Source organism: Castor canadensis, chromosome X (assembly GCF_047511655.1).
Source record: "Castor canadensis chromosome X, mCasCan1.hap1v2, whole genome shotgun sequence".
In the NCBI taxonomy this organism is placed as follows: domain Eukaryota; kingdom Metazoa; phylum Chordata; class Mammalia; order Rodentia; family Castoridae; genus Castor; species Castor canadensis.
In genome coordinates, this window is record NC_133405.1 from 129623521 (window position 1) to 129647678 (window position 24158).

At 39.8% G+C, this 24158-nt stretch overlaps 1 protein-coding gene across 1 annotated transcript in view; it reads left to right on the top strand.

The window, feature by feature from the left end:
- The window catches only part of Cltrn (collectrin, amino acid transport regulator), a 33071-nt gene that overhangs the window by 1882 nt on the left and 7031 nt on the right, over nucleotides 1-24158 (top strand). Inside the window, exons 3-5 of the mRNA XM_074064246.1 lie at nucleotides 3370-3455; nucleotides 14347-14460; nucleotides 19723-19917. Of these exons, the coding sequence (XP_073920347.1) occupies nucleotides 3370-3455; nucleotides 14347-14460; nucleotides 19723-19917 (395 nt within the window). The remainder of the gene's footprint in view (nucleotides 1-3369; nucleotides 3456-14346; nucleotides 14461-19722; nucleotides 19918-24158) is intronic.

Sequence of the window (24158 nt, forward strand, 5' to 3'; positions counted from 1 at the left end):
GGAAAGGCAGAGGGAACAGCACATGCAAAGGCTTATCACAGGAAGGAGCTTGGTGAGTGTGAAGGAAGATTGAGGTGTTTGGGATTGGGGCAGTGAGGAGGAGCATGGTGCCCGATGGTCCTGGAGAGAAAGGGTAAGGCCAGGGAATATGTGGGCTGTGTTAGAGGGTTTTTCATGATGAGGTGTTCCTGAGCATTGAATGCTCTTAAGAGGTCAAGCAAGATGGAGAGAGACATATGCATTGTGTTAGGCAACGTGAAAATCAATGGAAACTTTAAAAAGAGCTGTTTTTGTGAAGTGACAGAGTTGGAAGGCCATATTGGAGGGGGTTAAAAATAAATGGGTGGTAGGGCTGAGAGAATGGCTCAAGTGCTAGAGCACCCATCTAGTAAGCGCAAAGCCCTGAATTCAAACCCCAGAACTACCAAAGTAAATAAGTAAAAAAATAAATGAATAGGTGGTAAACATGTAGAAACAGAAGTATGGACAACTTCTTTGAAAATTTTGGCTGGGAAGGGTAAAAGAGAGATAGCAATAGGTGAATGGCAGAAAGATTGAGTAAAGTCATTTATTTTTCCTGTTGTTTTAATGGGAAAAACTTGAGCATGCTTTAAAGTCAGTGGACAAGCTCTGTGCAGATTTGAATACACAGAAGAGAGAGGAGAAACTGATATTGTTTAGATCCTGAGGAGGATAGAGGAGAAGCATTCCTAACAGAGGTGGGGGGCGCTTAACCATTAACAGGACAGAAACAAGCATGTCTGGCACTTCAGGAGAGGAAATGGATTCGATGTGTGTCTATGGAGGAAGTTTTGTATTTTGGTGTCAAGAGGTTAAGGGAGTTTAAATTTATGACTTGAAAAGTATCTATAAATTATAAAGCAAGCACATCTAGTGAGAGGGAGGTATGAGGGAAAGCATTATAACTTAGGTGGTCTTAGGAGGTTTAAAATAGTCCTGTGACCCATGAGAGAGAGAACTGATGGAGAAACCTAAGGGTTTCCCAGGCAATTTGGAGGTAGGGCACAATGAATTTAAAGCTAAACCAACAAGCCCTGTTTCATGACTTTCTTCAGTTATGTTTGATTACTCAGCTAAAATGTGGAGTTAGCCCTGGATTGAGTCCTTAGATGCATGCAAAAAGCAGGGTGAGCTGGGGGCATTTAGAGCTTTGGCACAAGTGGTACTGAAATGAGGAACTAAGGAATCTGAACTGATGGATAAATAAATACAAGTGATATGCTCCATGTGGTCTGTGGAGTCACATGTGGTATATAAAACTGTGTTCAGTTTCACACATTTACTGAGTACCTACATGTCAAGTATACACAAAACAGATATTGAAGCTGCTACAAATATTCTTGTACATATTTTTTCCATGTGCTTTTTTTTGGAGGGGGTTATGGTATTTATCCAGGCGTGGAATTGTGGGTCAGAAAGTACATATATGTTTAGCTTTCTTATGATGGTGCTTGATTCCTTTTATGCCTGGAGACTCTCTATGAAACATTTTGAATGACTTAATAGAAATATGCCATGACCAATGTACAAGCTTTCAGTCCTTTCACATTTACTCAAGATAGGTTGGTTTCATTGGCACAGAGCTTTGCTCTGTGACCCAAACTGCACTTTACTAAACCTGTTGATGCTCTGGTTTTTGAGGGACCAATGAAAGGTTAGGAGATGAGGTCAAATCATCTCCAAGATCCAAAAACAAATTTAAATTCATGCTCTGGCAAGTTCTGGTTAGCATCTGCATTTGCATTTTCTATCTGACATTATCATTCTCATTTATACTTGAGCAGGCATATTCCTCATCTCTAAATTCTGGTAAGAAGCCTTTCCTGTCTGAATAGTATTTCTATGCTATTTTTAACTGGACCAATGTTTTTATGTTTCATGTTCATTTATTGTATTGTCCTCTAACTACTCTATCCTGGATAAAACTGATTTTGGAAATGCATTATTAAAAATTAGGGGCTATGCTATGAAGCAGTTAACTATTTTTAAACATTCAACTTTAAACTTTTTATACTATAAAATGAAAAGTAACTTTAAAAGACTGAAAGAAGGTAGCTGGGCATAGTGGTGCATGACTATAGTCCTAGCACTTCCAAGGCTGAGGTAGGAAGATTGCTTAAGTCTGGGAGTTTGAGATCAGCCTGGGTAACATAATGAAACTCTGTCTCAAAAAAAGAGATGGAGTTTTTCCTTCTTGAAGGCATTTTGCTATAGTTATGTAGGATAGGAGTGAAAGAGAAAAGGGTGAAGTAGGAAAAGTGATTGAATAAAGTTTAAAAATATATTGTGAAAATATTTAGGGAAAAAAAGAAGAGGTAAGACTTTAAACCTTCTCATCTAGAGAAGGTAACTAAGTGAGGCATATTTTGTTGGTTAGGATCATCAATTTTTGTTTACTATCCAACCCGCAGAGGAGAACAACTGTGACTATAAAATCTGTTTTCTACTGCAGAGTGAAAACCAAATCTTGACAGTGTTCCGGTGGTGTGACAACTCCTCCTAAATCAGCTCCTCCCTCCCCTCAGCCCTTCTGCTTTCTCTTCTTCCCTCCGTGCTTCAGTTGCACGGGCTTCTTTGGTGGTCCCTAAACATGCCAGGATCCTCTTACTTCGAATTCCACCTTTGCTGTATGAAGGAGCACAATGAGTCAAATACAGTGCATTAGTTTGCTAGGGCTGCTGTAATAAAGTAACACAAACCCAGGGACTTCACCACAGAAATTTATTTTCTTTTGGTTCTGGATACTAGAAGTTCGAGATCAAGGTGTCAGCACAGTTGGTTTCGTCTGAGGGCCATGCGAAAACAATCTAGTCCGGGCCTTTCTCCTTGACTCACAGATGGCCACTTTCTCCTTAAGTCTTCACATTGCCTTGCCTCTATATGACTATGTGTTCAAATTTCCTCTTCTAGGGACGCCAATCATATTGGATTAGGGACCACCCTAACAACCTCATTTTAAACTTAATCATCTCCATAAAAACACTATCTCCAATTATGGTTACATTCTGAGGTATTGGGATTTAAGACTTCAACATAAATGTTTTTTGGCAGGGAGAGGGATATAATTCAGCCCATAATATGCACACACACTTAAGTTTCCAGCTAAGAAAATTAAAAGGATGTTAATTAAGGAAAGGAAACTGGGAGGGAAAGTCAGTTTATGAGGGAATATGTGGCCAAGATGAATTGTATAAATGCCCAATTTGTTGATTAGCTACTGGCATTGCAGCTTCTAAGGAAGAGAGATAGAGATAGAGAGAGAGACAAAGAGAGAATGATTGAGCACACCACTTAATTGACTGTTTTTTTACCCCATTTTCTACATTTTCTATTTTCCTTCTCTTTCAGTATGTCTGGGATACAAATGAAGAATATCTCTTCAGAGCAATGGTGGCTTTCTCCATGAGGAAAGTTCCCAACAGAGAAACAACAGAGTAAGCAAACAGTTCGAAATCTCCTCTGATTATTTGCAATATTAAAACAGTACATTATTGTGAACCTTAACCTTGAAAATAATTTATTAACCAAAAATTTTAAGAGATCCACACTTTTATTGAACCTTTAAATTTTTTTGCAATGTAGTTTAGCCTGCAGCTTATATTATGTTCCCACAATGCCGTGTGTTCAATAGGCAATATGAAGATAAATAACCTCCAAAATTGTAGTTGTATGTCCTGAGATTTCCACATTTCTATTGCACACATACAATTTTTCTTGTAGAGAGATAGCTACTAAAGAACTCTAATCTTATTTTGAAAATAACCTAAGTAGGTATAAGTTATTTCCACATCGGTATCTATCATAGTACCTTGTTAATTTAAAATATACATATATGCACACACGGATACGTATATCATGCGTTTGTTTTGCTTTTTCAAAAATCTACTCTTCTGTTTTATTCTTTATAATCACAGCCCTTGCATCAGCTATTGTGAGTTTGAGGAAAGCTCATTAATATTTCATCAGTTTGAGACCTGGCAATACTACTATCAGGGAGATGAGTGAGGAGCAGGATGTGTTTAAAATGCAGTTCAAGTGCTGGCCTGGATTCTGCATGTATTGCATAAAGGAGGCTGCATCCCTAGGTGCACAGGTTTCTGCTTCAGGAAAGGGAGCCACACAATGCAAGATAGGATTGAAAACCACTTTGCATGGAGCTGCCTCTCTGGAGTGTAGTAGATGGATAGAAGACACTAGTAACTTGGTATATTGGTTAGTTTAAAAACCTCCTGACTTTCAGAGATCTCTTGGTGCCAATATAGGCAGAATGCATTCTGGAGTGTGGCAAATATCCTTTCTAGGATGGCTTCAGGAATCTAAATCCTCTTTATTATTGGCTCTTTATTATTTTTTCTCTCTCATTGATTATCCCAACATTGCAGAAGACCTTGAAGATGCTATGAAGCACAAAAAGTAAAACTTTTCTCATGAATCGAAAATAAAGATTTTCAAGTAATTAGCAAATTGACGAATACCCTCATTTCATCCCACCTTTGACCCTGTCTTCACTACAATATCTCTTCTCTCAAGTTTGGGCACCACCAATCATACAGAGCTCATTAACTCTCGAGGTTGCCTCTTTGTGTTTGGAAACCTACTATTGGCAAATACTTGTAGCATGACCTTGATTGTCTAAGAGAAAGAACATGACTTCTAAAGGGAGGTCTTAGCTGCATCCTTGTAAGACTTGCTGGAGAGCTGACCTAGTCAGGTCACTGTCACCCCAGGTAGACAGTGGAAGAGAAGCCAGGGACTCCCTAAAAAGTCAGAGAGGCTGAGAGTTGGTGCCTACAGTGAGGGTCATAGCACTTCCACTCCTTTCCTCACAAGGCAGGGATGGGAATGGCTTGTTGTGCAGCCATCTGGGCTGCGCACTGCTGGGTCCATGCAGATTAGCTGGTGCCCCTTCTGTACTAGTGATTATGTGCTTTGAGTGATCCTCTTGCTCATTTTTCTACCTACCTCAAGTGAGGTAGAGAACTGCTCATACAGGGTACACTTGTCTATAAAAAGGGTGGCTGGGGAGCATAGTTGGATGTTCCCCAGCTCGTAGACATTCTCAGACCTCCTTCAAGTTGCCACCAGAATAGCAGAATGGCTAGGGTTCCAAAGAATGGATGGTGTCCCCAGTCACAGTGTACCATGGGACAGAAACTAGTGATAGCCTGTCAGCTGGAGAAGTCTAGGTAGAAGGCTGGCTTGAGCTGCCTGTGATTGGGGTGAGTGAGAGAGGGCGGTTCTCTAACTAGTCTGTACCCGAATACATTCCCGAGGCCAAGGGGAGTCTTCTATGACAACAGGATGGAGTCACTGCCTGTTGGCTGAGAGCTAAGTGCAGAGCAAGCAAGGTGGTGGAATGAGGCTGGAGGTGTACCACTGGAGGCAGAGCCAAGACTGACAGAAGTCAGTCAGAGTGCATCACTCATATCAGGGGAAGATGCAGCGCAGAGGTCCCCAGAGGGGCCTCCAACAGCCCCTCAGGAGCACTCTGAACACAGAGCGTCTGGGCACCTGCACAACCAAGGACCACTAACAGCAAGGGGGAACCAGAGGGCTCTAACCAAGGACAAGAACTTTGCCTTTTCTCATCTGTCTGATCCCTCCATCTCCTTTTCCATCTAAGGATGAGCAAGAATGAAGCATGGGGTAGGGCAGGGTGCATGGGGCGCAAATGCAGCACAGAGGGCAAAAGGCTGGAGCCCACCATTTGGGGCCCCACTAGGGTCAGACAGCTGGAAGGAGAGCAGTTGCATGTCAGAGGCAGGAGAGCAGTGTGACTAGACTGGCAGGTACTCTGTAGTAGCCAGAAGTGACTGAAGGCTCCACTACCTGTCCCAGATGCTGTCAGAAGTGAGGAGGAAGGAGCTGACAGAGCGACCAAGGCAACGGTGTGAGGACCATAAGTGTCTTCCTCCATTGTGCTCTATGCAGTCAACCTGTGGAGCTGCATTGTCTGTGATTGGAGCCACAGATTTGAGTAACTTGTATTGAAAGCCTGCTATGTGTTGTGTCTTCCTCCATGGTAGTCTACATGGTCAGATGTACACAATTCATTAACCTATACTGAAAGCCTGCTGTGTGCTGGACACTAAAATTAGAATGATGGATAAACCAGGCTCACACAGCCCTGGCCCCACATTCATGTACCTGACTTTGGGAGACATTATAGAAAGATGGACTTGTGTGACAGAAACAAAGCAATTCTTTAAAAAAATATTGTTTATAAATCATAACAAATGATTTTATTGCTACTTGTGGAATTTTCTTAGAAGCAAAATGGAAGATGGAAAGAAAAATGAATTTAAGAGAAAGCTCTGGTTGCATTAGAATAGGTTACTTGAGATTTTTCTTGGAAGCTGGACTGAAGATAGCAATTAGGTGTTTTCCACTATTTACAAACATGATTCAGGCTAGATTTAGTAAAATAGTGTCACAGGAATTTTAAAATGTTCCAAGTAGTTTTTTAAAAAGCTATGATCTAACTTTGAAGTTCAGTCTACTTCCCAGAAAAACTGAAAAGTTTACTACAATTTTGGCCTTTAGATAATTTACCACTTTGAGCAAGACAGGTAGAAGCCTATGTCAGGCAGGGCTTTCTCTTTCCAAGTTAAATAGTGTAGGGCATGTAATGGATTTCTTCCTCTGCTTAATTATTCAAGGGTAAGTCTTGTGATCTAAAAAGGAACAATGTACTCTTGTATCTACAATAAGGTACGGGGATTAATGGTCTTGTGCTTATAAAACAGCAGCCCAGCTCCCAGCATTTAGTTGATTCCCAGAAACAAGAGTCTGATTCTTACTACTCCTTGGTTACCATTGGCATGTCTGGCCCTATTGATGAGAGAAGGCAGTGGAGCCAATTCTTAGAGAATTAGCATCAGGGCTAAGCATAGGCTTCCTATACCTGAGGAAAGGGAGGGACCATGTTTACTTCTTTTTAGTGATTTGCTTAAAGAAGCCACTAGTGTATGTGTTAATAGAATTTTTTAGTAAAAAAACATTGGTTAACATGATTATTAAAGTGAACTCAAACAATTCCACTAGACAGTCTATATTTAATGTTTTTGGAGGGGATACTAGAGATTGAACCCAGGGCTTTGTGAATGCTAGGCAAGTGGCTCTACCAACTTGAGCTATGCCTCTCAGCCCCTTTGTTTTTGAAACAGGATCTTATGCTACCTTTTGCCCAGGCTAGACTCAGACTTGGGATCCTCCTGCCTCTGACCCACTACATGCATGACCCACAACATATCTGGCTCCATCCATATTTAAAATCCTAAAAATGTAATATTTGCATTTAGTTGTGCTAATGGCATTTTGGTTTACTTATTACCTCAAAACACATTTTTGTTGTTTTTGGTGCTGGAGATTGAACCCAGAGCTTCATAAATGCTAAAATGTGTTCTAAACTGAGCTATATTCCTGGCCCTAAAGTACACTTTAAAAGACATGTTTTACCTGGCTCAGATAGACAAAAGCCACATGTTTTCTTTCATATGCGGAAGATAGATCCAAAAGATAAATGCATGCACAAAACCAAACATGATCATATACTCATCTAATGTGGAACGTGTTTGTAATAGTGAAACTACACAATGGAACTCGATGGAGGAGGGAAAGGAAAAGAGAATGATAGCCAACAATGTCGAAATAATTCGCGTATGTGCAGGTAGAGGACATAACTGAAAGCTGCTGAATAATAGGGAGTGGGAATGAAGGAGTAAGGGAGAGAAACAAGGGGTTGAACTGACCAAAGTAAAGCATATTTACAGTGGGGATACATTGAGAAATCCCATTGAGCATTGACTTTGGGATTAATAATGAAAGACAAGACTGTAAAATGGGTATGGTGTGTGGGAGGGGACTTGTGTGTGGAGTGAATGGAGGAGATGAAGATGAAGGAATAGGGTGGATGAGCTTCATATACATAGAGGAAATAGAATAATGAACAAAAAACAACCCCCCCAAATAAAAGACATGTTTAATTCAGTAAGTCATTTTCCATTCTATGTAAATCTTAGAGGACATTCAGTGTGGTCACATTTGGAAGAAAGACTAGGGTGAAGTCACTCTAGTTGTACATAGTCTGTAATTGGAAGGAAGTAGTGTTCTTTGATTTTTTAATCAATTAACTACTGAACTTCTACAATAATTCTTTATGTTACTTCCTTTTTATTTATGTATTTTTATTTACGTATTTATTTATGTATGTATTTTTTCAGTGGTCCCCAACTCAGGGCCTCATGCTTGTGAGGCAGGTGCTCTACTACTTGAACCACACCTCCAAATCTTAAAGACAATTTTACTGTTTCTTTTTTTCTTCCCCTTTTAAACAACTGCTTTGCTCCTGAATTGTGTGTGTGTGTGTATTTAATTTGGAAATATTTTATTTCTAAAAGTGAGGGAGAGATAAAAGAGGTCCTGTGTACCAATGGTTCTCAACTTGGGGAGATTTTGTGTCCCCATTACTTCCAGGGATATCTGGAAATGTCTGGGGGCATGTTTTGGTTTTCACAATTGGATTTGCTACTGGCATCTAGTGCGTAGAGGCTAGGGAAGCCTCTATGTATCATACAAAACTATATAGCCCCCAACAATCAAGAATTACAATGACCAAAATGTTAATAATGCTGGCGTTGAGAAACCCTGCTCTGAACCCTCCCCCTGTTTACCTAGAATTATTATGTTAAACAACCATGGTAGGTCAAAGCAAAGAAATTAACATTGCTTCAATATTATTACTTTAGCTATGGACATTTTTAGTATTTTGTCAGTTTTTCTACTAATGACCTTTTTCTATTCCAGAATTTGCTTCTTACACTGTGACAATTTTTGTCTTTTTCCTCGCGGTAGTGGGGTTTGAATTCAGGGCCTATACCTTGAGCCACTTCACTTGCCCTTTTTTGTGGTGGGGATCTTGCAAATTATTTGCCGGGGCCAGTTTCAAACTGCGACCCTCCTGATCTCTGCTAGGATTACAGGCGTGAGCCACCAGTGTCCAGCTGTATTTTTTTTTTCTGGCTCGTTTTTTGTCTTCTTTTGTTTTTCATGACCTTGAAACTTTTGCAGAGATTTAGAAGTGTTTTTTACTTGGATGAGGTACTGGCCCCACCTCTGGAGCATATGGAAATGGGGTGTGTTTTGGGACTATATTTATGACTGCAGAGTGCTGTGGTATTTAGAGAGTTGGGATGAGAAATAATCGATGTGCAAGATGAAGGACAGTCCCACGTAACAGGGAATTTCTCAACCCAGATTCCCACAGCACATTTTAGTCGGCCCGTTAAGAACTCCAGCCCTTCCTCCTAACTTATACTCAATGAAATGACTTGTCTGAAATCTAGCATTTGGCAAGTAGTAAATTTCAAAATAAAAGCTTGATTTTTTAGAGTCTTAATCTAGGAACTTTACTTTTTTTTTTTTTTTTTGAGACAGGGTCTTGCTATATAGCTCAGGCTGGCTTCAAACTCACAGTCCTCCTACCTCAGCATCCTGAGTGCTGGGATTAAGAGCATGTACTACCACACCTGGCTCTAAGAACTTTTTATATCTAGCAATTACTGTCTCCATTAAAAATGGAGGCTTTAATATTTTCAGCAACAATTTAAATCTCTAAAAATTTTTATTATATTACTAAGTAGATAAAATATTTTTATTTTATCCGATGAGATACCATATTAAATTGTGAGTCTCAACCCAATGGAAACATTGAATAAATTTAAAGAACTTGAATTCACAGTGAGGGGTAATATAGTCTTATGATGACGAAGACAGAGGATCAGGCCACAAGTGTGTTGATGCAATTGTCTGCATCCCTCCACTGCTTTATTTTTCTTTATATCATTCCCCCACAAAGAGCATGCAGTTATTTACTTGTTTATCTTCTGTTTTCACCCACTTAAAAAGCAAGCTCAATGGGAAAAAGGGCTTTGCTTTGTTTCCAGCTGTATTCTCTGACTCTCTAATGGGGAATACCATGAAATTCATCCTTGAATAGTATGTAAAGAGGTTTAGATGGAAAGAATAACACAGGCCAAGTGTCCACATGACCCGAACCTGGGTTTTGGCCTGCTCTTATGATAGAAATGCTATTTTGTATTTATTTAATTTGTGTAAACTGCAGTGCTACCCATAATATTCCACATCCAACTTTTTCACCTGATGGTATAGTTTGAGATTTATCCTTTTATTAAAAAATATGTAGTTCTAATTCAGTGGTTTCCACCAAAGGATGATTTTGTCCTTCAGGGGATATTTGGCAATGTCTGGAGATGTTTTTGATTGTTACAACTGGAGATGGTATCTGGTGAGTAGAGGCCATGTTTGCTGCTAAGCTTCCTACAATGCCCGGTTATTGTGCATTGTTCTTTCCTCACAGCATAGAATTATCTGGCCCAATTGTTCTGAGCTTGAGAAACTATGGGTGCTTTTTCCCTTTAATCTGTGGAATAGTATTCCCTTGATAGCGTATATCAGATTTACTTTATATCTGTTCCCATATTGGCGATCATTCTCTGCAAAGAACATCCTTGAGGATGCTGCAAAGAACATCCTCACCAGTGTCTGTCTGTCTGTCTGTCACATGTGTGTGTGTATGTGAGAATTTCTGGTAGCCACACTCTGTCTTCTAGAAAATACTTCCATTGCCACTCCAGAGTGGCTGGACCCATTGGCTTCCATATCACACCTGGGATTCTAATTCCATGCTTCCCCAGCACTTGATAACATTTAAGTTTTACATTTTTTTTGCCAATTTGAAAATTTTAAAATAGTTTTTAACAATTTTCCTACTTATGAATAGGGCAGATAAGAATATTTATTCACAAGCAAAAGCAGTCTACAAAAAAATTAAAAACCAAAATAAAGGCCCATAATTCCTAAATTGCCAGAATAAAGATTTAAAGATTTTCAAGTAATTAGCAGAAAGATGAATACCCTCATTTCATCCCACCTTTGACCCTGTCCTCACTGCAATATCTCTTGTGTCAAGTTTGATCACCACCAATCATACGGGGCTCATTAACTCTTGAGGTTGCCTCTTTGTGTTTGGAAACCTACTATTGACAAATTTGTGCATCATGACCTTGATTGTCTGAGAGAAAGAACATGACTTCTAAAGAGAGGTCCTAGCTGCATCCTTGTAAGACTTGCTGGAGAGCTGACCTAGTCAGGTCACTGTCACCCCAGGTAGACAGTGGAAGAGAAGCCAGGGACTCCCTAGAAGGTCAGGGAGGCTGAGAGTCATGGCACTTCCATTCCGTTCCTTGCAGGGCAGGTGTGGGGAATGAGTTGCTGTGCATACTACCCAGTGCAGTCAGTCAAGCATGTACACACAACTTCACTTTGTTCATCTCTATATCTTACATATTATAAAACTGCATTTTAAGAGACTGAGCTTCACTCTTTCTTGCCAGTAGAGGTCAGTGATGCTCAGTGGTTCTCCACCAGTGTGACTTTTGACCTCCCTACCCCAGCTGTTTAGCAATGCCTGGTGACACTGCTGATTGTCACAGCTGTGGGTGTGCTACTGGCACCTGTTGCTCAGAGGTCAGTGATCTTGCTTACACCTTCACTGCCCAGAACCAGCCCCCATCACAAACAATGTGTCCCCAATGTCAACAGTGCCAATTGGAGAAACCTTGGTGTAGAGTCTTTTGAAGAAATATGACAATCTCTAGGAAAATTATTATCATAAAATAAGAACAAACATTTAACTACACAAACTGGGTTGCATTGGTGTGTGTGTGTATCCCATTTTCCTGACAAGTCTGGTCCCAGGGAGAAGGCAGGAGTGGGCTGGCAGGCACAAGGCCAGGTTTTGATATTAGCAAAGTCTCTTTAGTGGGGGCTGTGCAGGGTAAGGAGAGGTGGTTTGGGAGGTGGCAGACCTGTCCACTGAAGGGGTGGGAAGTGACCCAGTGACTCCTGTAGGGTAGAGCAGGGGGTCACTAGGATGCAAGGGCTGTGCCTTGGAGTGTCAGGAGGCAGAGCCCTGACTCTTAGGAGCCTAAGGGGCCATCTTATTGGCTGGAGCCCTGATTCTCAGGAGCCTAAGGGGCCATCATGCTGGCTGTGAAACCCTGAGGGGTTTCACTGAGGAGAGGAGGGTTTGGGGCCCCTGGGCAGGATCATATCTACTGCTGGCTCTCCAGCTGACTGTGAGACTGTGTGCTGAGCTGGTGTGGGCTCTGTGACATGTCGGGAGGCAGACTGTGCAGGCCGAGGGAAAGCTTTACTGGACAGCAGTCTCTTCCTCACCTGGGGAAGAGCCAATGCCTCTGTTGCAGCCCGGGCCTGGGCACAAAAGGCCTGGGCCCTCCATCTCTGGTTATGGGCTTGAAGGCAGATGGCGTGGGTGCAGGGCTCTGCTTACTTATCTTGGGGTCAGGGACCTCAAACCAGAGCGGCCCGTCGAACTTCCTTTTCCCTTCCTTTTCCCTTGCACTGGCTGAGCGCCTTCTGCACAGTCTCCTTGGCGCAGGGGTCGGGCTTCTCCTCAGGGGGTGGGCAGCTGAAGCGGCTCCCTGAGCACCCAGAGGAGAATAGGCCTTTCATCCCGCGCTGGTGCCCGCGGATGTACTTCGCTGCCCAACGCCTGCGCTTCGGGAAATGGTAGCGAGTGCCCAGAGGACCGGGAGTCACAACGAGCCAGACGGGCAAGGTGCGGAGAGGGTGCCTGAGAGCCTTGGTGGCCAGTGACCCCGAGGCTCTGGCGTGGTTCATGCCAGGCTGCACGGTAGGGAGGCGTGGGGTGCTCACCAGGAGCTTGGGATCCTGGGGGCGCCCGAGCCTGGCAAAGTGGTGCTCCTGGGTAGAGGACCGCAGCACGACCTCGCGTGGGCCCAGGAAGCTGCCCAGGAGGGCCCTGTGGTGGTTGGGCCTGGGCCTCTGAGAGCGGGACTTCTGGGCCCAGGTCGGCATTGTGGCCTTGTGGGTGCCCAGGTACCTGCCCATGAGAGCGCTGTGGTGGCGAGGTTGGATAGAGCCTTCCAGTGGGGATCTTGTTCTCGAGGTCTGTGGATATGGCCAGAGGTGAAGCTCACAAGACTCGAGTGATGGTTGGTATCAGCGCACAAGCAAAGTATGGGGAACATGGGACACGCAGGGTCTTGCACGGGCCAAGCCCACGCACCCCAGACAAGAGGACAGCACAGGGTGCATCAGCACCCAGGACGCCCCATGCCATCTGGACAACAGGGTCAGTTCTAGCCTTTTTCCTTCCCATTGCTGGTCCTACACACTAGCTTTGGGCAGAGGGGCCTGGCACCTGCCTTGACTTTTGTACCTGACACTGCGAGGGAGAAAATATGAGGACTCTGCAGGCAGCTATTGACAGAAGGGTGCTCTCTTTCATTATTGTAAATATGAATATAATACACTTGGATGCTCTTTTATGGAAAAACAAGTAACTAATTTACTGTTTTCAGTAAAGGTGACTGATGTGGTTCATTTTTCAGGATGGATGTTAACGCCACTTTTTGCAACTTAGTTGTTTAGGAAATGGAGAAAGCCATGGGGATTTATGTTTAGTGCTGGTGTTGTTAATTTTTTGTGGACTCTGCTATAACATTCAGTCATCATATATCCACGTAGAGCTTGTCTTTACTCTGAGCCATTTCTTTCTTCACTTGTACTGGTAATTCATGTATACAGAAAAGAATGAGTCACATTTCCAATTTCCCATTGAAAAGCATGTAACTGCAAAGTACAGTGTTCAAAGACTGGTGGTGAATTGATTATAGAACTTAAATTTGGAGGTCTGTTCAAAGCAATGCAGAAGAAAATGCTCTTAAGAACTTCTTCCTCAAAAGTGCATGCAGAAAGTATGTCTGTCATGTCAGAGTGCCACAGCTGGGGTGGGGAAGGGATAGAAGTAAAGGCTGAGAGAGCAAGTGTTAAATCAAGAACCAGCAACAGATTCTCCTTGGATCTCAGAGGTGAAGGCTGAATGGATCAGCAAACTTGATGAAGACATGCCAAAGGCTTCTGTGGTTCAAGTGCTGAGGAAGCAAAGTGATGTCAGCTACCAGCTGTTGAGATCCAGCTACCAGGGATCTCATCCCTAATACTCTCTATGCCTCATTCCTTTTTTTTTTTTTTTGGCAGATCCCTCATTTAAGGAATTATCCCCAAGTATATGATTTTGAAACAATGGGAACTTCCCGTAATAATTTTTTTTCTTACTAAGTCATTTCTTCCAATGATATAAATGGCTCTTCACACAGCTAATATGCCTCATAGGATGGTAATCACACAAGAGGGAGCAGTTTAATTCCATTTGGGATGATATTCTTACAATGCATTTTTTCTTTCCATCCTTCGCAGAATTTCACATGTCTTGCTTTGCAATGTAACCCAGAGGGTATCATTCTGGTTTGTGGTTACAGACCCATCAAAAAATCATACTCTTCCTGCTGTTGAAGTACAGTCTGCCATAAGGTAATCACCCCTAAATATGTCCTTTACTGCTCAACTTGATGATTAACTCAACTGTTTTCTTAGCTACTAAAGAGTTCTCACTTTGCTCCCCACGTGATTTATTGACTAAAATATGGATGATTTCATTGAGTTAGTTTCTGTTAGAGGTTAGAGAAGACTATTCTCATTAGGAACAGTTTTTGCCTTTGAGAAGACATTTGGCAATGTCTCGACAAATTTTTCTTGTCACATCTGTGGGGAGGGGGCTGCCACCAACATGGAGTAGGCAGTAGGATGTTGCTATGTACAGGACAGCACTTCACACAGAGAATTATTTGACCCCAAATGTCAATTGTGCTGTGAAAAACTCTGGTTTAAATATAAGCTAAGAGTATTTAGTATTGTCTTCTTTTGGCAAGAATCCTTGGGTGGCACCATTGTGTGATGGTTGATGACATGGACCCTGGGCCCAGAATGCCTAGGTTTTTAATTTTGGCTTTGTCTTTTGCCAACTATTTGAATACAGAGAAGTTACTTGCCTTCTTTTTGCCTTCTCATTATTTGTAAAACACAAATGACTATGATACCACTCTCTCAGAATTACTGAGATTAAAAAAGTTAATAAATGTAAGGAATTCTGAAAGACAAGCCATACCATTGTGCTTTATTTTAAAACCAAGGGAAATATTTTCGTTTCTTGGATCTCTAGAGACTTATCTTTTTTGATCAGTGTACACAGTCTTTACCTTAAAAGTTACTTTTTGAAAAATAAGGCAAAAATCACAACTCATATTAAACTCTAACTCAAATTAAAATGAGTACTATCACAGATTTTGCTATCTCATTAACTAATGAGAGAGCCAGTAAGATGTTAAAACTGTTTCAAAGGAGACTTCAAGGAAACACACACACACATACACACACACACACACACACACACACACACACACACAAAATGAGGAATGATGAAATGCATTTACAAAAGATGAATCAGTCTCTCTGTCAAGCAGTAATCAATCATGTTCCACCAGGTACAATTCATTTGAATTCATAAGTACAGAATCATTTACATTATGTTAGTTTTCTAGAACATATAGATTTACAAAATACCTCAGAGAGGTGTGAAAATTGCCTAGAACAGTACACCAGGCAGGACTCTTGGCCGAAAGTCTAATGATTTTTTTCTCCCATTTCATGTCTTTCGTATTTTTTCCTAAAGTTGCTCCCCTTTCCTCCTTGGGATCATAACAAACTTTCAAAAGTGAAACTAATTTTTTACTTTCAAGAAGCAGAAGGATGCAATTTATTTTTATTTTAATTAATGTGCATTTTGTATGGGTCAGAAGCTCCAATACCACAAATGATTGATGTTGAGCAAAGTTGTATTGGAAAAATAAGTTTAGGAGATAAACTCTTTCAAAAAAGAAAGAAAAAAATCAAAGTAAACCTCCCTATAAAAGGTTTATAAGTTACTGAAACACATATATTCTCTTTACCTAGGATAAATGCCTAGTTGAAAGAACTCACTTGCTGTCTGTAAAATATTAATACTTAAGATAATAATTATATAATCAAATGCCAAAGGTTTTTGTGAATAATTACCTATTTCTTTTGCTGAAGGAAAGGCATTGAGGATCTATATCAATGGCAAATGGTTTAGTTTGCTCTAAGTATGAGGTTTTAACCATTTAGTGAGTAATACATAGAAATATCATATTTCATGTGAAAGGGATCTGAGAGTGCCTCAAGGAAAATGACAGCAGTGTAGTTAAACCAGGCTTCAGTAGATGTGAGGAGGGAGAATGAGTGCTTGGGATGAAGGTAGGAGAAGTAGATGAACATCCTTTCAACAAAATGTCTGCTTCAAAGGTCCTAAGCAGAAGTTGTTTAAGAGGTGGGGATGGCCAGTAGAATGAGAATTTATGTTAGGAATTTGTAGAGTACAATAAGGTTGGATAAAAATACAAGAAACAATACTAAGAAGGAAAAACAGAGTGGAAAAAAAGGAGGTGGTACCTAGAGGGCAGGTAGTAGGAATTTCAAGTCTGAAGAATCTAATTCTACCTAATATTTGCATAACACTTTTTGGTTCACAGGCACGTCTTATGCATCTGTGTCATTTAATATCATCACCAATAATTTTTAAGTATAGTAATTATTATTATTCCTGGTTTATAAGTGAGGAAACTGAAGCTCAAGGAGATTGCTTTGATAAAACTACCATGTTAGAAAGAAAGAGTGGGGACTTGAACTAGGGATTCTGCTGCCAAATCTACAGTGACTTTTAAATTTAACTTTATCTTGTTAATGTATTTTGTTACTGTATATTAATTGTTTGAAGTAGTGGGTGACTTTTTATACATGCATATAACATACTTTGATCATATTTGCCCACTCTCTGCAGTGATTTTCTTAGTCTATATTAGAGTATTCACACCTATGGAATGAGGTGAGGGAATGCACAACCAGTTGAAGGTGTCTATTGTAGCTCTTTTGTGAGGGCCTGGTATAATTTAACCCTGGTCTTAGCTGGAAGATCTCCATAGTGACTGATGTCTATTGGGATTCCAGTGGTGAAGGAGATTTAATCTGTACCTGAGCTAGAACTTCCAATCAGCCTGATAGGTGACAGAGCATGTTCCCAGCCTAGAGTAAGAAAGTAGCAATGGGTTAACCAACTGGGTGGATAGAATCAGTATACAGGGCAACTTTTCATTTTCCTATGAGTTATAGCTTAGTAGTGGATTCATTATTTTGTGGAAGTATTTGCATTTCCATATTTTCAATACTAGATTATGAAGAAGGAAAATATTCTATGGTTTGATAAAATTATGTTTAAATTACCCCTTATTATAGATTATTTGACTGGGGATCTCTTTTACATCTATGACTAACCATGCCTCAGCATTGATTTTGTGTGTGTGCGTATGGTGCTAGAGGTTAGCCTAGTGCATACTAAGCAGTGCTCTGCCACTGAGCTACATCCCCAGCCCTCAGCATAGATTTTTATTTTCTGAGGGAGATCTTCCCCGATGGTCTGGCACTGATCTGTGGAGATTCTCAAGCCATTGCTATCAGGCTCTAGACCTGAACTGTCCAGTATTGTAGCCACCTACCACATGTGCCTATCAAGCATTTGAACCATGGCTAATCCAAAATGAAGTGTAGAATATATACCAGATTTCAAAGATAGTACAAAATAAAATGTGAACCAAGTCAGTACTGATTATATGTTATATTTTCTTGGATCTATTGAACAAAAATACATTATTAAAATTTAATTTCCCTATTTCTTCGTACTTTTTAATAGTATATGTAACTACTAGGAAATTTTAAGTCATGAAAGGCCCACATTATATTTCTATTTACCAAGTAAATGAAGCTCACTTGTGTAGTGTGAATTCTGTAAAAGGCATAAAATATCTCCAAGGAATTGACTTGCATAGTTTGCAAATAAGTAAGAGCCAGGTGCTAGTGGCTCATACCTATAATCTTAGTTACTCAGGAAGGAGAGATCAGGATAGCCATTCAAAGCCAGCCCCAGGCAAATAGTTCTCTCCCTATCTCTGAAGAGCCCATCACACACACACACACACACACACACACACACACACACACACACACACACGGGCTGGAGTGGCTCAAGCAATAAGAATGGTTGCCTAGCAAGTGTGAGGCTCTGAGTTCAAACACCAGTGCTGGGAGTGTGTGGGGGAAACAAAAGGTAAATAAACAAAAAACCTCAACAAATTCCAGTAAGAAATTCATTTTTTTTCAGTTAAATAAATCTTTGCTATGAATTCCTCCCTGACTGCCACCACCATCCAAAATGCAGGTTTTCTCTAGGAAAAGTTGCACATCTTGATATTTTTCTACACTTTTGGACTCCTGAGCCACCATTGCTTTTAGTCATATGGAGCCATTCACAGTTTCCTGAACAAGTCATATTTCACCCTGGTTCCATTCCTGTGTTTACTAGGTACTTAAGTCTTTAGTTCTTTAGAACTCCTACTTATCCCTTAAAACACAGCTCAAAAATTGCCCCACAGAAAAACAGCCCTGACTGCTCACTGTAATATACTTTGCCTCCCCTGTGTTCTTTCTGTGCCCATATTTGCCATTTTCACAGAACATTTTGCTCTGCATTGGAGTTACAAATATACTAATTGGCCACCCATCTAGACTGTGAGCTTCTGAGGATTTTTATTTCACTTTGTATCTTTAGCACTTCACACAGTTAATTTTTGGCAAATGTTTGCTGAATTAATGGGAAAAAATCATGTTGATAGATTCAATGCCACTCGTGATTTATTTTATTTATTTATTTTTGGCAGTTCTGGGATTTGAACTCAGGGCTTTGTGCTTGCTAGGCAGGCACTCTACTACTTGAGCCACATCTCCAACCTTAGTTTATGTTTTCTGTTCTTAGTTTTCTTTTCTTCCCATGTATGTCACCCACTTTTTACATGTAATTTTATTTTTTTGGAGGGGGGATGTTGGTATTTATGTAAGCCGTCTTAAATAGAGTTCCAGATGCTACCTTTTAGGAAATAAAGTATGGTGGATAGAGCTCAAAACTCAAGACTCTGGTTACTTCTAGAATATTTGCAACCATGGAAGAAAGCAATACATAGATGGGCATCTCTCTGGCAGCCAGCACTGCAGCCTGCTGAAAGAAACGTCAGCCTGATTGCCTTCAGCAACTTTCTAGCCAACCTCAAGTCTTTTTTTTAACAGTAAACTTCTGTATAGTTCTTTTTCAAACAGAATTTCTATGCATAGACCAAGAGAAACCAAGATTTTTTTTATTGTTGTGCTGGGGGTACATTGTGACATTTACAAAAGTTCTTACAGTATATCATAGTTGAATTCACTCCCTCCATTATTCTCCTTTATCTCCCCTTCCTCCATTCCTAGAATAGTTTCAACAGGTGTCATTTGTCTATTTCATACAGGAGTACATAAAATTTCCACAATATTCACCTTCCTACACCCTTTCCTTATATCTTCTCTCCTCCCACTGGTGCCAACCCCCAGACAGCACCTATTTTAGCTTCCTATCCTCCATTTTTTGCAAAAAGGCATTTTTGTTTGTATAAGATAGCTATACAGAGAATTTCATTGTGGCATTTCTATGTATATATGTATTATAACCCAAATTGCCAACCTGAAGTCTTCTGCTAGGAGGGTGTTCTGTTTATAGAGGTATTTATAATCATGAAGAGATAGGTCTGTGCTTTGTTTCTAATTTTTTTTCATTTTTTAATTATCATCACATTTTAGAATGAATAGGAACCGGATCAACAATGCCTTCTTTTTAAATGACCATACTCTGGAATTTTTAAAAATTCCTTCCACTCTTGCACCACCCACGGACCCACCTGTGCCCATCTGGATTATTATATTTGGTGTGATATTTTGCATTGTCATAGTTGCAACTACACTACTGGTTTTATCAGGGATCCGGCAACGTAAAAGGTAAGATACTTAGAGGGAATGATTTAAAGAGTATTTGACTGTTTTCACATGACTTGGAAAAATGAGAGGAGTTTCCTCTGGTTGAAGGAAATGCCTTAAACTTGAATGTCTGTTATGATTTTGACTGTTTTGTTGTTTTAGAGTCCAGTGTCCTCTATTTAATGAACTCTTTCCATGATTTATCTCTTCTCTTCCTCTATTCATTCTATATTATATGAATGTTTCATATGCAGACTTGATTTTAACATATATATTGTGATTTTTGAAAGCTGTATACACAAAGCTAAGCAGACTTTTCAGGTAGACAGAATTAACCTTTGGTGGTAATTTACATCCAAATGCCAGTAGTTTCACAGTTCTTTTATGCCTTTCCATCTTCGTGCCTCTTCTTGGCCCACAGGCCACCTTCTTTTCCCAAATGCCATGTGCTATTTTAGTCTTCCCTCCCACTGATGGATCCTCATCTCTCTAGTGCTTATGATATATAGAGCTGTGTTCTTTATGGTCAGAATCACCTAGAACACAGTTTTTTTTGGCAGTACTGGGGTTTGAAATCAGGGCCTCACACTTGCTAGGCAGGTGCTCTACTACTTGAGCCACCCCACCAGACCTGTTTTGTGTTGGGTATTTTCAAGATAGGGTGTCACGAACTATTTGCCTGGGGCTGGCTTTGTACCATGATCCTCCTCATCTTTGCATCCTTAGGCGCTAAGATTATAAGCGTGATCAGCTGGTGGCTTGCAGAACACTTGTTTAAAATGTAGTTTCTTTGGCCATATCTCAGACCCATTGAATTAGAATCTCTGAAGGGGATTAATTTTAATGTTTAACAGGCTGTTCTAATTAATTTAGTTTGAGAGCGTTAAGTTTCACAACTTATATACAGGATCCTACTTCTTGAGTTCATTTACATGCAAACATCGATGTCTAAATTATTGAAACTGCTTCACAAGGGAACTTCAGATAGTGGGAGAGTTACTGCGGCAGGTAGCAGGAAGGAGAAGAGGCAGAATTTCTCAACATAATGAAGGGAGAAAATAATTTTGTTTATAAGTACCTCTAATTAGAGAGGAAGATGAGAAGTTCCTTGATTCTTCACCAAACACTTTAATGCTTGTAAACCTTCTGATATCCAGAAAGAGAAATTCTGGTAAGTGTGACTCACAGGCACATGTATTCCAAAAATCACAGGGCCATGCTTTTAGAAAGGGTTTGTACCCATGTGAGATATGTGGGATGTGGTTGGCCAAAGTATATGTTGAATTAAATGCTTCTGCTCACATTTACTACTTTTCATGTCTTCCTCTAGTTGCTAACTGACAGTGGGCATTTAAAATATTAGGCATTGTAATTTTTCACAATATTAGGTAAAAATACTATGGATTAAATCTAGTGTATGTCTATGTCTCAAATTAAGCCCAAAGATTAGGATCAAGTTGTATTTTCTTGATTTCTTAATGATCTTGACATGACTTTTTTTTTTTTTTGGCGGTACTTGGGTTTGAACTCAGGGCCTCATGCTTGTGAGGCAGGTGCTCTAGCACTTGAACCACTCCATCAACCCTTGACGTGACCTGTAATGCAAAGAGACTTACTACAAAAGACTGCTTGGTTTGGTTTGGTTTTGGCTTTTAGAATAGTAAGAAACATTCTGTTGCCACATTTGAATACCTATGTTTAATATTTTTAAGTTTTGTATCAATTCTGAGATGCTATGATTCTGTGGTTTCAAATGATTGGAAACCTTTGTAAATTCTCTTTATCTCCTTATTTACCAATTTCTTCAATAGTACAATACAATGTAGGAGTTAGAATAATGGATTCTGGAGATAGATTGCTCAGATTCAAAGTATTTGTCTCTTAGATCCTTCTTTGTATATGGATATCAGGAAGCACAAACAATGAGTCGGGGAAGCTGAGTATGGGAGAATATGGTTTGTGGTAGTAGAGTCAAGTTGGTTAAATTTATCTTTACTGTCTGTGTATAGATAAGTTTTCTAGGGCAATAGCAAGATGCACTGGAAATAATTAACTCGATAGGATAAAAGAGTTAATACAGTAGAATGCTTAGTGTGGTACCTGGCACTCAGTGACTACTCAATAAGTGTTAGCTGTAACTTATTTTATTATCTTGCCATTTGCTGGTCTTTCAGCTAGTTTGTGATGGGATCAGATATCTCTTTCGGAGCATATTCTACAGTAATATAATAATTGGGTGCATAGCATCATAATCTGTTGCCTGGGAGAAGTGAGGCTGTGGTTACAACCCTGCCTTTACAAATTCATTTCACATTCAAACTAGGAAAACAGATGGACAAATCTCTTGTATAAAACTGGAAAAGCATCAATAATTAGCAAATATAGTCAGGACAATTATGATAACCTCCTGAGATAAATTGTTTGTTGTTCTTTAAGTTTGAGACGATCTGTGGTGGTAAGTTTCTCTTGGGCAAAATATTGCTTCAAAAATGAGAACAGGGTACAGTTTAAAGTGGGGAAAGCCCTGATAATTGGGATGAAAACCCTTTCTAACTATGGAAAATATAGGAGTTGCCCTTATAGGCTTTAGTCTTGAGGAAGACAGCTAATGTTTAACAATGCAATCTACATATTAGATAGTAATGAACATAGTTTGTATGGTTCAAAATTTAAACTTAGAAGGCCTGGAGGGACCATGTGGTCATCTAAGTCACTATTTTGTTTCTGTGGAAAAGTGCCAGTCATCTAAGACATGCTTACTTAAACTTACTGTTGAGGAAGTGTCTCAAGCAAAACTTTAATAATTCTGTAAATTTTGTCAAGAACAGCATCATGTTGATTCTTCAGAGCTACTGAGTAGAAAGTTTGGACTGGCGTCCAAGCTAGGTAAACTCAAACACCAGCCCATGTCATTTACATAAATGATCTTGATTGAGTCAGCTGATTTCCATGGGTTTTGGTTTTCCCAACTGACATAGGGAGATAAATCTCATAGAGCTTTTGTGAAGATTAAGTGACATAGATGCATATAAAGTACCCAGGATATAGTATGTTAAATAAAAATTAATTACTATTATTCAAGATCAGCTTAACTCATTGCTATGATTAAGGAGTGCTGGGAAAGGATCTTTTTCTCACCCATGTATTGCCATTATATTGTAGAAAATTCTCCAGTTCACTGACTCATTGCTTGGGATTTTATTAGGTAATAAACACCTATTTTATTTTACATTTTATGGTGTACAGGTGATGTTTATATGTATACATTGTGAAATGATTAAAACTAATCAGCATATATATCACCACACATATTTATAATTTTTTGTGGTGAGAACAATTAAAATCTATTGTCTCAGTGATTTTGAAGTATACAGTATATTATTTTTAACTATAGTCACCATGCTGTGCAATAGATCTCCCAAACTTACTCATCCTGTATAACTGAAACTTTTTACCCTTTGACCAATGTCTTTCCACCCCCACCTCCATACCTCCAGCTACTGGCAACCACCATTCTACTCTCTGCTTCTGAGTTTGATGTTTTTTTAGATTCCACATATGAGTGAGCTCATGTGCTATTTGTCTTTCTGTGTTTGGCTTACTTCACTTAGCATAATGTCTTTCAAGTTCATACATGTTGCAAATGACATGGTGTTCTACTTTTCTAAAAGGCTGAATTGTAGTCCATTGTATGTATGTACTACATTTTCTTCATCCATTCATCCATTGATGGACAGTTAAGTTGATTCTATGCTTTGGCTATTGTGAATAACACTGTAGTGAACATAAGAGTGAAGATAGCTCCTAATCATATTGGTTTCGGTTCCTGATGTATACCCAGAAGTGGGACTACTGGATCATATGGTAGTACTATTTTTAATCTTTTGAGGAACTTCCATATGGTTTTCCATAATGGATGTACTAATTTACATTACCACCAATAATATACAAAGGTTCCCTTTTTTCCACATCCTGGTCAACACTTGCTATCTTTCCTCATTTTGGTAATAGTCATTTTAACACATGTGAGGTGATATCTCATTGTGGTTTTATTTACATTTTCTTATATACCTGAGTATTTTTTCATGTATCTTTTGGCCATTTGTATGTTTTCTCTTGAAAATTGTCTATTCAGATTGTTTGCCCATTAGGTTATTTGTTTTCTTGCTATTGAGTTCAGTTCCTTATATATTTGGGATATTAAATGCCCTAACAGATGTATGGTGTGCAAATATTTTCTCTCATTTCATAAGTTGTTTCTT